The 14,276-nt window shown below is 40.4% G+C and overlaps 1 protein-coding gene across 3 annotated transcripts in view; it reads left to right on the forward strand.

Annotated features, from left to right (window-relative positions):
- BACH2 (BTB domain and CNC homolog 2) overlaps window positions 1-14,276 on the forward strand; it is a 220,543-nt gene that overhangs the window by 137,973 nt on the left and 68,294 nt on the right. For all 3 annotated transcript variants that reach the window (XM_044427665.1, XM_044427674.1, XM_044427656.1), the window contains one exon: window positions 11,944-12,198. In XM_044427665.1, coding sequence (XP_044283600.1) covers window positions 11,956-12,198 — 243 coding nt within the window. In that variant the 5' untranslated portion in view covers window positions 11,944-11,955. The remainder of the gene's footprint in view (window positions 1-11,943; window positions 12,199-14,276) is intronic.

The following is a 14,276-nucleotide window of genomic DNA, read 5'->3' on the forward strand; positions in this document are numbered from 1 at the left end:
ATTGAAAATGTCCCTATGAACTTTGTCTCTTGTTTCTTTGCTGCCCTCACTCCCTCAAAATATAACCAACTGTAGGCACATAGGTTTTCTCTTGCATTCATACACACTTGGCGGGGGGCACTGCATATTCAGAATGGTAGCCATGCATGCATCACAGCCTCAATGCAGGTTAAATGATCTACAGTGAACTGTTGTGCCGTATGCATGCAGTATGTTTTTGTTGTTGTTAGAATATAAGTTGTTCTTCATTGTTAGTAATATTTTAATACGGTGGAATATAAATGCTGTAAGTATCTATTCTATATGAATGTGTAAAATATAGGTAATGTTATGCATATCCTTACTACTGTGCTTCCTTATTATTGGGTTGATTTTAAATGCCCAATACTATTTTCAGATCTTTATGGATGTCTGTTTTTCAAGATGGCACATATGTCTATTTTGTATCAACTTGGAAACATCACATGGTGATTCAGTCTGAAAGACAAAATCCCTTTAGAACTACCATGGTGTGTGTGACATTGGTGAACCTTGTCTTCCTTTTTGAAAAGCTATTCAGCTACAGCTCTTGCTTTCTAAAGCAGCAGTCAGTCGCTGCTTGTTGTTGTTTTAAATCCTCAGTTATAACTTCTCTTCCCTGATGGGCAAGGCTTGTCATGTTACCCTCAGTGGCATTCTGTCCTTCTAATAATGCAATGCAATACCACTTAGAATGCAATCTATGTTGGCTGCCTCCAGGGTTCTAAAGCAGTAAATAGCTATCAAAAGTAATTCCGTAGGGGCCGAATGGGCTTTTTCCAACTGTCTGAGAGTTTGGATGTGGGAAAACATAATTAATGTTTTATTCCATTATAAAAGAACATTAATAAAAATATGTACAGAGAGCATGAGTGGGGTTCAACGAAGATACCTATTCCTCTGTCAGACAGCTATAGTTTGTGAGGTAAGTAATTAGCAATTTTCACAAGGCAGAAAGTTCTAACTTTGAATGTCAGATTGACACACTAATAATAAGCATAATAATATTCCCCACATGGCTTCACATCCATGCTTACATGTGTTGCTTGGGAAACTACCTCATAAAGAAGCTAGTCATGGCAAAGTTTTAAAATGGGTGCCCACATGATCGTAGATTTACTCCAGTCCAAAACCAGATCATTTTTCTTGTCCTCTCTAGTTCCTGAAACAGATCTCTTGAACAGTAGCACTTCTTTTGCATCTGGTGGCATTCTGTTGAAAAATACAAAAATTTTGACTCTGAGTCATTCCTTTAATACCTCATAATGCAAATGTGAGCAACTTTTCCAGGAAAAACCTGCATGTTTTCCAGCTTGTATTTGAAAAATATGCAGTGTTAAGAAAAACAGACACCTTAAAAATAAAAAGGTTCACTCTTTAGTCTATGGGAAAAGTGTACATTTCTAAATGTGCCATTTTCTTGTTTGAACAGCAGGAGCAGCAACAACAAATCAGATTGTAATGAAAAACAAGAATTGGGTGGAACAAGCTTAGGTGGAATTCGGAGAAACAAGCTATTCCCATCCCTAGGTTTTTGTTACATATCATGGCACTGCCCTGTTTGAAAGCATTTGTCTCAGTTTTTGTAACTGGATGAAAAAGCAAAAAAGCAGTAAGTTAATTTACCCTTCCTTTTGGAATTGGAGTAAAAATGAGTGATTTTACTTTGAATATTGTTTTTATTCTGATTTAAAATGAGTGCCTTACTCAGAAGAATGTTGGCTATCCCTGACCAGAGACTTGATATTGAACAAGATGCTGTACTGCAGGTAATGTGTAGAACTGAGGTCCAGTGTGAATTATGAGAACATGCTATCAAAAGTAGCTTAGACTTATTCTCATTTACCTGGGAGTAATCCCTCATTGAGGTATAATTCTGATTAGACATGCTTAGGATGGTGTGCTGTTTTACTGGGGGGTAGACTACCTTTAAATATGTCTCGTTGGATTTATAAATTATATCTGTGGGGTTTTTGCCACTCTCCTGGGCTTTCTTCTTATCTGAAATATCATCTGTTGCTATTGTTACCTTTCCTGCTTTACACTCAGTTGCTGTTCATGCACACATTTTTCTTTTCACCTCAAGGGCCATTGCCTTATCTGTAAATTGACTTCATTTTTGGTCAGTCTTTGCCATCTCAGCAATGACATTGGACATTTGCTTTTCACCATTGCTGCTCTTGGCTTACATTTGGCTATATTTCTGTCATGAGGGGTGGATAAATGCTTCCCTTGAGTCTCACATCCAAATCAGCAACTTGGGAAAAAGCTAGAAATATCCATTCAGTTATCTCAGGGTAGATCGAGACCCATTACCCACACCTGTGCTATCACTGAAAAGGACTTGCAGCTGCAGAATTGCCTTTCCCATCAGCCTCTGTTGTATTTGCTAAAATAATGTGTCTTTTCCCCTTACTTCCAAATAAGTATCCCTTTCCTATAAGCATCTGCAGAAGCATTGCATTCTATACAGAAGCCTCCTCCATAGCTTCCCAGAACATTGTATCTGTCATGGCATCCCACCGCACCATCCAGGAGGCCACTTTCTTGCATTTCACATTTTGAACTTCAGTGCAGCCAATCCAAATCCCTTCTATAAAAACTGGCTAACATTGTCTTCCCCAAGGGAATGTAGGTTCGTCTTGGTGGTCTCTGTGCATCACACATATGGGCACCCACATGGAAGCTATTGGCATCAAAATTCAACAGCTCAGAGAATTGCAAGTTTTTCATTGTTCTGATGGTGATGGCAAAAGAAGCCACCTAAATCTGTTGTTTTTCCACTAAAGGTCTTCTTTGCAGTTGCAACACACTGAGGGCTTTGGGGTTGGAGTGGGGATAGGCTGGAACAGTTGTAGGTGTGGTGTGGCAGGCTTGGAGGGAGGGAAGGAAAGAGGCTTCAGTGTCAGAAGATGGTCTGCATAGTGGGAGTGCATGGGTCAGAGTATGAAAACACAGCAGCATCAGCTCAAAGAGTGTTTTCTGTCTGAAACAACAAAAACACTGGGGAGGGTGAAACAAAAGCAGCCTCACCATTGGGCCAGGAGGGAGGGCAACAAGGGATGCAGCAAAAAATGCTGCATCCTGGGGAGTTGGAGAACAAAGTGTGTGGGGGGGGGAGCAGTGCTGGAGGGGGTGGCTGCATAAAGAAAGAATGCAAGAAGAGGCAGGCAAAGAGAGCCATGCGCTAAGGAAGACCACAGAAAGGTTTACAGTTTTTCTTAGAAATTGAAACAAGCATTGGGAGGCACAAGGCAGCAGAGGGATGGTAAAAACTCTGGCAAAATTTAAGTGTGGCCTGGCATCTGATAGAGCCAGAGATCAAGGGAGAGTGAGGGCTGGATTCTCCTGCAGAGGTGCCTAGGATACATAGCAGAGCCAGCTGGAAGACTGGAAGGGAAGGAGGGCAGAACAAGCCACAGCAAGCCTGATCATCTGCTGGGAGTAATGTGGGTTCTGTGAATGGCCCACCTTGCATAACTTGTGCATAGGGTGGCTTAAAGTGATGTGAGGACCTGTCAATTTGCTGTTTTTGTAGCGTGGGTTGCAGGGCAGCTAAGCTTAATTGGTTTCACTGCATCTGCATTTAATTTTCCTCTCTTTAAAGCTTTCTTTACTTTCTCCCTTTCTCTTCCTTGAATATATTTTTATCCTCTTCTTGACCTTCCTTCTGTAAAGTAGTTGCTCTAAGGAAAACTATATCCACACCCTTTTTTCTCTTTGGCTTCATTCTTCTCCTGTCTGCTATTTCAGTCCCCTTCCTTCCCTTCATTCATCTTGGCTGACCTTCACACTCACTTCATTCCTTATGGCTGTGTTGCTTGATGCTTTTCTTCTCTTGCTTCTCCTCTTGACCTTCAGTTTGGACCACCTCCACGTCATACAGATAGATCTCATAGATTTATTGCTAAAGACAATTGCACAAACATCGGGACTCTGTCTCAAGGCTTTTAAGCTCCCTTTTTATATTCCTGTAAGTATAACCTCCTCAGTAGCAGCCAAGTAAATCTTCTCCTGCCATCCTACCATAATTGAAATAAGACACGAGCATTGTTCTAGAAGTTAAGACTTCCATACAGTGGGAACAAGGCAGCAGTTCATATGCCGATGTATCTTTCCTTTGCTGAGAACAGGAAAAGGCACACAGGTGTCCTCCAAATATTTTGGATTACAGCTCCCATCAGGCTCTTCCAGCATGGGCAATGGTACTGGGTTATGGGAGCTGTGGTACAAAACATCTAGAGGGAACCAGGTTGCCTTCCCCTGGCTTAGACCAACTTCTTGCATGAAAAACTGCCACCATTGGAGACTCTGCATATATGGCACACCACTTTTGGCCATTTTACCAGGAGAATTTTCCTTTACTTAGGACATTTTGGGGCATCCATAAACACTTGGGATGTGTCCACACTGAGAATAGCTGCTTAGTTTTGGTTCAAGATATGATTGGAGCTGTGGGGCCTGTCCTAAGCGGCTTCTCACCCCACATATTTAGCTGGACTTAATTTGTTTTTCATGAATGGGAGGGAAGTAATCTGGGTGTGTGGGAACTTAAATAGTTCCTTTGCCGTGAACAAATTAGCCCATGGTAGGGTGTAGACTTACCTCTAAATCAGCTGATTCAGAGCCTTGGTAAGAGCGACAAACCCATCCTAATACACTTTGCCACAAGACAGATGAGCTGGTTAAAGCATTGTGTGAGTACTGCTGGTGATGTGTTTTTGGTTCTGTATACTTCTGCCTAACTGCCTTGTAGATGCATGGCTTTTGCAATCCTCAGTCATTAGCTAGCTTCATACTAATCAAGTAGTCAGGAAGCCCCTTGAGGTTTGCATGCATATGTAGGAGTTGTAGGCCTTTTTTCTGTCTAAACATCCACAGCACCTTAAACATTCCTAAAAAACTTTTTGTCCCCCAAACCTGCATTATACGAAGTATTACGGATGGGAATTGCCTTCTGTTTGAAAGGAACTGCGCAAACTTTTTGCTGACAAAGATGATAATAGTTAAACTAAGGCTGCCCATTTTGAACCATAAGAATTCGTATTCATTCATTCATCTATTTATTTATTTCAAGCATTTATATCCCTCAGGACGGAAGCACTCAGGATGGCTTACATAATATAAAATTCTAAAATACAATATTAAAACTACAGTATATTGGATGTTTAAATTAAATATGAGCATAAGACTGCTTGTAAATAATTTGAGCTAAAATAATTTTAAAGATTGCTAAATTCTATGCCTCTGTCAACCCAAATGAATTATATACTTTCTCCATAAATAAGTTCTCACGCAGAGCCAAGTGAAGGCCAAAAAGATGTTCTTTTAAATGTGTGTCTAGTAACTGCATCTTTAAAAAAATGTATTCTAGAGTAGATGCAGAACTCTTTATTCAGCTTTTTAAGAATAACACGCACACTAGGTACTGATCCAGATCAAGAACCCTCCCAGAACACTGGATTTTTTTAAAAGGAAACGTAGATGTAACTGTTAGATACCAGTTTAACCTAGTATTTTGACCCTTTAACATGCTCCAGTGTGGAGACAATGAATAATGTATCACATTGTGGCAGCTGTAGTCAGGCTATGACATGTAAGTCACTTAACATGTGCGTTGGCCCAATTGTGTGGAGAGCCATTATACCAGCACAACACCTTTCTGGCGGCTGCTACCAAGTATCTCTGGAGGAAAGTTAGAATCCCTGCCAGTGATTTAAACCGTTTCAACTTCACCTTGTGTGTTGTGTTGCTACACCTAAGAAATCATTATTATTATTAACTGTTAGAAAAGTAAAGACAGATTTATGAGAGGGAACACACTCCTTCCTGGCCTATTATTCCTTAGACAAGAGTTACAATGTTTTAAAAGAGGCTGAAATAGTTTGAACACAATTGTTGTACTTCTGTGCATTTGTTTTCAGGTTGGCTCATGTGTATTTAAATCGCTTTCTCCATGCTTTAAATGTTGTATCCAGAGGGAGTTGGAGAGGGAGAATAAATCCTTTATTTAGTAATAGTCTTGATATACCCAGGCTCAGTCTATGCTGCAGCCTAGTTCATTTCCTTAAGACTTATGGCTGGTTTATAAATCCTCATGTAAGAAAAAGCATATCCATGAAGAATCTGTAAAGAAACACACCATAAAGCATCCATTTTTTGTCACAAGCACTCCTGCTTTGTTTCTTTCCATGTCAAATTCAAGGATCTTGAATGCTCTCCAACTTTGTTACCTTTTCCTTTACATCCTTTGTTTATTTGCCATTCAGTCAATGCTTACATACCATTCTTCTTCCTTCTGCTCTGGTCTCCATGTGTTCTCCCATTGATTCCAGTGAAAAAGCTATCTATTAAAAACAGCAAGAATTACAAAGTTCTTAACTCTGGCTTTGAATCATCCTTTTATTATTTTAGCTCTCCATAGCCCCACAGAAGCGTGCCTTTTATCTTGCATGTACAAGTTATGTAAACAAGTCAGATGGATTATGACGGGTGGCTGCTAATGTGTCCATGTGCAGTATGTTTCCAATAGACAAAAAAGCAAGGTCACACACTCCCTTTTGACCCATTATTGTATTTCCAATCATCCCTAGTGCTCCAAGAAAGAGATATTAATGCAACTGAGAATGACATGGCAAATTACCGCCGCTCCCTAACCTTTTTTAAATTGCTAACACTGTTGTAATCTGTAATTACAGAAATCAGCGTGAGAATTGTAGTGGTGTATAATTATCTTTTCCTGATATGTTATTGCTGAATGAATTATTAATCTAGATCAGTCTTGTATCATATTTGCAACAGCTAAAGAATCATCATAATAATGTACAATTACATTTCATTATTTCTATCTTTATGTTAATGTTTTTGAATGTTGTAATTGGTAATTAATTTGGATTTTTTTATACTCCCAAATAGCTGGTAGCATCACATGGTTATAAATTATTTTGTATCTTAGCATTTAGTTTAAGCAAAAAAGATTCTTGTACTCATTATTTTATTTAGTCTGTAATAAATTGCAGCTCAATTCACGAGCTCTGTCCTGTGTAGAAAGTGAGAACTTTAAAGAACACCCCAGCAGATGGTGTCATTTGAGTAGTACATGGAGAACCAACTAGAGTATCTCCAGTTGCCCAGCAGAACACTTTTGTTTTAACTCACTTTCTTGTTACTAAAGTTGCAAAGATGGTTCTGTACCAGTTTGAATCTTGCCCTTTAAAAATACAAGTAAGTGGCAAATTCAAAGATTCCTTCAATTCATCATAATTGTACCTTCTTTTTTATAGTTCCATATTTCAGCAGCAAATTGCTACTTTTTTCCATGGCCCTGGCATGGTTTATGTTGCACAAGCATTGTTTTACACTAGCAGAACATCATTTGTACAAGTGCTAAAGCACAATTGCATGAGAACGTAAGGATGGAATTAAATTGCTTTTTATGGGTTTCACGGCCTAATTGCTTCAGCAAATAACTCAGGTTTGCAAGTAACCACAGGCTTGAAAGGCTTGTTGTAACCTTGTTGTTTGTTGTTGTTTTCTGCTCCCACTGTTCGGATTCAGTTCTCTAAAGACAAAGGATTTAAAGTTTTTTAACTTCTTTAATTCCTGGAACTCTCAAATAGAAATGCCAGGTACTGTTTGGTGGTATTTGTCCTTTGAACACTTGTTCTTCATGGCGCTCCCGATTTGGATCAAGATCATGGTGCTCTGCGAGCAGAGGAGATCCAAGATCTGCCCCACTATTTTTGTACTGTTTTAAATAAATTTTTAAATATGTATTTAACGTTTTACATAGATAATAAATACGTATAATCCACTCAGCTGCAAGATTTTGGGGGGGGGTATTTTTTTTTTCTTTTTAATCCCTACCCTACCCCATTGGGGAATATAATTTCAGGGTGAAAACAGGGAGCAAGCATAAATCCCCATGCCAGTGCACCCTGGTCCCAGTTAAGATTTAGCCTATGTGTGCTTATGCCAAGATAAATAAGCACAGTCATGCTTATGCCTGCAATGTGTGATTCACAGAACCACATGCAGTTTGGCCCTGAGACTCCCCCTGAAGTATGTTACCCTTGTTGTCTGCCTGGATACAGCTGTGGAGGAAAACACAAAATTCCATGAAATATACAAATATACAAACACTGCCATATCTAGTCTGACTGGTTCTGCTCTGCATGATTTGAAGACCACGTGGTTCAACCTGCATTTCATTTATGCTCTTCATTTAATTCAGCAGTGGAGTTTGCTTCTGTGCTACTTAATAACTAAGACTTTTTGAAACAGATGGACAAAGTGATCCACGGCTACTTGGCAGTCACTGTGTAATTATTGGAATTTTCTTACGAAATTTGCTTATTTACTGTGATTTTCTTTGGTTGTCAAAAAGTTTTTTTCCCATGTAGGAGTGAGATATCAGCGTTTACTTTACTGACTGCTTCTTAAGTTGTGTGGTCCATCTTAAATCCTGACTTAGAGGTGCAAGTGGACAGCAAAGTTAATATTTATTTAAAACATTTCTATGCCGCCCCCATCGCAACAAAGCCTCGGGGCGGCTCACCAAAAAAAAAAAAAAAAAACATTTAAAACCCTCAGTCCATTCTCGGCTAATTTAAAATCCGAATAAATACAATAATTTAGCAATTAAAATAAGTTTTAAATAAAAAAGTCTTAGCCTGGCACCGAAAAAAAAATAATGACAGCGCCAGGCGGACCTCTCTGAGGAGTGCATTCCATAGATGGGGCACCACTGCAGAGAAAGCCCTCCTCCGGGTACTCACCCTCCTAATATCATTCACAGAGGGTTCCCGGAGAAGGGCACTAATAGATTCAGTGGATTATGTGACATCAGATTTGTGATTTGCCACAGCCTACCCTGCCATAGCTGGTAACCATGGTGGTGCAGGGCAAAGAATGGTTTGGATCAGCCAGACGGCTCCTACTCACCTATCCCCTCAGTCCTTGACTTCAGTTTCAAACAGTATTGTTCGTGGGAGGACCTCTATGCTCCTGTTGGATCCCCTGGGATTACCCACAGGAGGACTGAGAAGGAAGGAGGGGACACCCTGCTCCAACACACCCAGTCATCTGTTAGGTATATCAAGAGGAGGTGGTTTTAAGCTGCACTGCATAGCTTTCTACATCTTATGGCTTATTGTGTTATGCAAACTGATTCTGTCTCTGAAGATTAGTGTGAAACCAGAGATGGGAAAGAAACAATAGCCTGAAGGGTAGGGGGCTAGTACTATGACAACTAAATTTATGGACCTTTGTCCATAATTCTTATGCTAGTTTCCAACACAATCTCTCAGACAAAATCTCCGTACTGTGTAAGGGGCCGGAAATTTTTCTTATGCAATCAATGAAATAAGGACATTTATTTAATCTCTCAATTGCCTTTCATTAGAGCTATGCAATGATGTCACCTCTTATTTATGTCCTTCTTAGAGCATCTTCCTCTTTTGCAATCTCTCCTCATCTTGCCAATTTGCTAATAACTTTCACCGCACTTTCACCACCCTTTTACTTCTCTATCTGATTTTAAGTGTCATGGGAGCGTGAAACAAATATGAAAAGTGCTTTTAAAATACTTTATATCATGAATCTCCCATCCCATATCTTTAGGAGAACCTAGAATGTGGAGAAAATCCAGAATGAAATATTAAAATGAGATAGGAGCGGGACTATTTTTTAGGTGCCTGACTTAATGTCTAAAGGATCGTATATACTCCTTTTTTCATACCAGTGTAAAAAGACAAATGCAGAAACCTGAAGCCTTGCTTTCCCATTATACTCCTTTTTGCGTAGGCAGAGCTGTCCAAATATTCCTCTACCCTATCCAGGACTGCTAGAATTGTGTGAAACCTTTGCACCAGACAAACTTCATTTGCAAAGTACAACAAGTGCATATTATTTTGTATACTACTATTTTAAAAAATATACTATTTTACTACCTAGTTACTCTTCCAGCACTAACAGTTGGGTTACATCCATCCACACTCTCTTCCTAGTTCTTCTACTTGTTTTTTTCTGATGTTGGGAGAACATTTCTGTGTGTTGGAGGTGATATTGTATAGTTTGGACATGCTACAGTTTTTTTTTCCTTACTAGTGTACTTTTATTTTGTTAATTAGTTAAAGGTATCTGTCAATATCGTAGTCTCATTTTTCTTCTTCACTGAGAAGGCAATTGTAACACCTTTGTATTCAATAGCCATCATTCAGTTTTAGTGGGCAGGTAAAGCACTGAATTTGGAAATAACCTCTGAGTAGGGGACAGCATTTCCTGCTACCAGTTCACCTGGAGGTCACAAGTTCTTCACAAAGTGCATGTAAAAAACAGCATGATGGCAAGAGCTCAGCTGTAGTACATTCTTGTGCATGTCTATTTGGAAGTAAGTTTCACTGAGTTCAGCAGAGCTTAGTTCCAGGTAAGTATATACAGGAATGCTAAAGTCTATTTCAGATCTCACCTTTGTTACAAGTTCTCTAGATTGGTATGAGCACAAGGTAGATTTGGATCTACTGGTAGATCTTGAACTAGTTTGAGTCGCCAAGGATTTATGTCTCACCAGCCAAATCTAAAAATCCCTCCCTCCCTCCCTCCCTGCCTCTCTCTCTCTCTCTCTCTCTCTCTCTCTCACACACACACACACACACACACACACACACACAGAGAGAGAGAGAGAGAGAGAGAGAGAGAGAGAGAGAGAGAGAGAGAGAACGCGCTAACATGAAGAAAGTTAGAGGTGATCAGGAGTGGATTTTTGTATGGAAGGGGAATGAGCTCCATTCAGTTTTGATACTCAAAAATAAATTCCTGGGCTCAGAAGCACTAACTGCTTGTCTATCACACCAACCTCTGGTTGTTGAATAGTGGCATTCTAGTATGCTCCACAAACCTGAAATCTTTAAGCCAGCTATTAACCCTCAGTTCTGCTTCCCCATTAGACCCATGGAGCTGATAATACTAGTCTTCCTTCATTGCTTCAGTAATCTTTACAAGAGCTATGTATGTAAAATGCTTTGTACACTCAGAAAAGATTCTGTTTGAATGCAAAGTACTATGTGATTATAAGAGCATTCTTTTCTAAGAGGATATATAAAAGTGTGACAGGCCCTCAGTGGCAGATAATGTATTTTGTGTGCAGAAGGTCCCAGATTCAGTCCCTGGCATCTCCAGGTAAGACTGCAGAAGGCTCCCACTTGTGACTGCAGACCATAGCGAGGACCGAGATGAACCAGCGGACTGATCTGGTATTAAGTCACTTCCTATGCTTCTAAGCTGGTAATTTTGTGATCTGTTTGAACAATGCATCCTTGCTTCCAGCAGCTCTGGCCTACATGCGGAATGAGTTCCACTGCCACACTGCATTCATGAATATGCTGCATGTTCCCCATAAGAGGTTCACACACAGTTTCCTTTGGAGCGTTGTGTCATGGCAACTCATTCAAAATGTTGCTAATAATCTCCAGTTTGGCACCATCTTTCTGAATTGAATGGACTATGGGTTGGATACTCTGCCTCTGCCAGAAGATGATCGCAGATGTTTTTATTACATCTCCTTTTCTACTTACCCAGCCTCCACTCCCAGGGATTCTTCATATCTGTTAAAGCCACGTTGATTGATGGCTTTCAACATTTATTTAAAGAGTTCCATATCTTTCATTCAGTACCGGGGGGGAGGGGGGAGAACTAAGTGGGTAGAGTAAAAGCTTATAATGCAATTGTCTTTCCAGAAAGAGAGAGAGATTTCTTGAGCTCTTTGTTCCAGCTAAGAATTAAAGTGCTGATCAGCAGTTCTGCCAAGAGCTGGCTAAACCATGCAGGACACAGAAATCATGATGTAATCTTCCTATTTTTGCAGGCAGTGTAGTGACTCTCTCTAGCCCTCTCTCTCTCTCTTATTGTTTGTTGTTTCTATTTTAGGGTGTGAACGGAATGTCTGTGGATGAGAAGACTGAATCCCCCATGTATGTGTATGAGTCAACAGTCCATTGTACCAATATCCTCCTGTGCCTCAATGACCAGCGGAAGCAGGATATTCTCTGTGATGTGACTTTGATTGTGGAGGGCAAAGAGTTCCGAGCCCACCGGGCTGTGCTGGCTGCATGCAGCGAATACTTCTTGCAGATGTTGGTTGGGCAGACCGAAAATGACCTGGTCGTCAGCCTGCCGGAGGAGGTACAGTATGCCGTCATTCCTCTCTCATTTAACAACAAAACCTTCTTGCATGGTAGCCGAGACAGCAAACGAGTGAGTAGGCCCCTATCTATCTAGTCAGTTGCTTGAGAATTGGTTAAACGTGTCCATTCTAAAAGGATAAACCTTAAAGCCCTGTCGTGTGTTAATCCTAAGAGTACAGTAGCAAATGATGCAACCTTCTAATCTGCAGGAACCTGTTAGGCAAGAGTATGGCATCATTAAGGAAGGAGAGAAGCAGGAAAGGATCATAGGAACTGGGCAACATGGACAAAACTGAACGCACTGAAATATTCTGCAAAAGGTTTTGTGATGCTTTACTACCCCAAGGCAAATTGTATTCATCTTGGAGAAGCAAAAGATCCCAAAACAGTTCTTACTTGGAAGCCCCAGTGGCACTTCTTTTAATCCCAGTCTTCCTATTGACTGGAATAAACAAACAGGAAGTGTCCCAGTACCAAACATTTAAGATTTCTTGGAATGCTTATATGTCCTGCTGCTTTTTGTTTACACAAAGAATACTGTAAATGCCAACTGACTGAACGTTAGCGATATAGTTTGCAACCATGTTGGCTTTAGTGGCCTAGAGCTTGTCCAATCTATGGGAGTCAGAAATCCAACTCTTGGTGCTCTTTTCATTACAGATTTGCATAGATACAGATCTTCAACATAGTCCTTTTAGAACAGCCTTCCCAAACATGGTAACTTCTATATATTTTTGTCTGTAACTCCCACTGTCCCTGACCATTGGCTGTGATGACTGTGACTGTTAAAAGTTGCCATCCTAAACATCTGGAGCACATCAGGTTGGGAGCTGGATTTTTCTCTTCCTGAAGATTGGACAGTCTCAATCTTTTGCTGGAGGAAGAGCCAGAAGGTGATGTGAATATTTACACGTGATCTGTAGGAGCCAACATGAATTGGCACTTAACAAAAAGCAACCAAAATGAAGAGGACACTCAGCAGGGTTTCTCCCAAGCACAGGAGGTGGTGCTTTATCAAGAGAACAGTCTCCAAGCCCAGACTTTATGGGTCAAGATGGGTCACTGGGACTCTTATTTGGTTACAAGTGGTTGGATGACACTTGAGAATAATTGAAAGAACATGCTTATAGCTTCTCTGCAGGTACTTAGTATGAGACAGCTTTTAAGTGTCTCAAAGCAGCCTTACCATGTTGACAGATTAAATTCCTAAAGAAGGCAGACTTATTCTTGCTTTAGTCATTAGATTATTGTACTATATACAGTTGGGGCCTAAAGGTTTATTTAAAAATATACATTTCTAAGCCTTGTAGTGGCACATGAATTGTATCTAGACTTGCAATTGTACACATGGCAAGGTACACCCCTGCATGAATAAGCACAGAATCATTGAATACTAACGTTGGAAGGGGCCAAGAAGGCTATCAGGTCCAACCCTCTGCTCAGTGCAGGACTCCAGGTTAAACCATCCCTCTAGGACAGCTGTCCAGTTGCATCTTGAATACTGCTAGCATGGGAGAGCCCACAACTTCTCTAGCTAATTGGTTCCATTGTTGTATTGCACTAACAGGAAGGTCTTCCTGATGTTCAGCTGGAACCAGGCTTCCTGTAACTTCAGCCTGTTATTTTCTGTCCTGCATTGAGAGATGATCAAGTGGAGATCCTGGCCTTTCTCTTTGTGACAGCCTTTCAAGTACTTGAAGAGTACTGTCATATCTTCCTCAGTCTTCTCTTCTCAGGACCAAATACACACAATTCTTTCAGTTTTTCCTCACAGGGCTTTGTTTCCAGTGGTCTGATCATCCTTGTTGCTATAGTGAGCTAGGTTTTCCACCCTTCACACATTCAAGGCAATAGACTGTTCCTTTGCAAAAGATCTTTATTCACCAAAGTGTATCCAATGAACTCAATCACCACAGGATGCATCTCTGAGCATGCACAGAATGGCTTGTTGAACCCAATCTAGCCACTACTTCCAGAAACCTTCTCTTTGAGTGTGCCTGGACTCCAACCCTCTGGGGGTGCTTTTGGAGGTGAACACAGCTTTTCTTTGTATGTCAATCCTTCACTTGTCTTCTC

This window comes from Varanus komodoensis, unplaced genomic scaffold (genome assembly GCF_004798865.1).
Source record: "Varanus komodoensis strain SLA01 unplaced genomic scaffold, ASM479886v1 scaffold1, whole genome shotgun sequence".
NCBI lineage: Eukaryota > Metazoa > Chordata > Lepidosauria > Squamata > Varanidae > Varanus > Varanus komodoensis.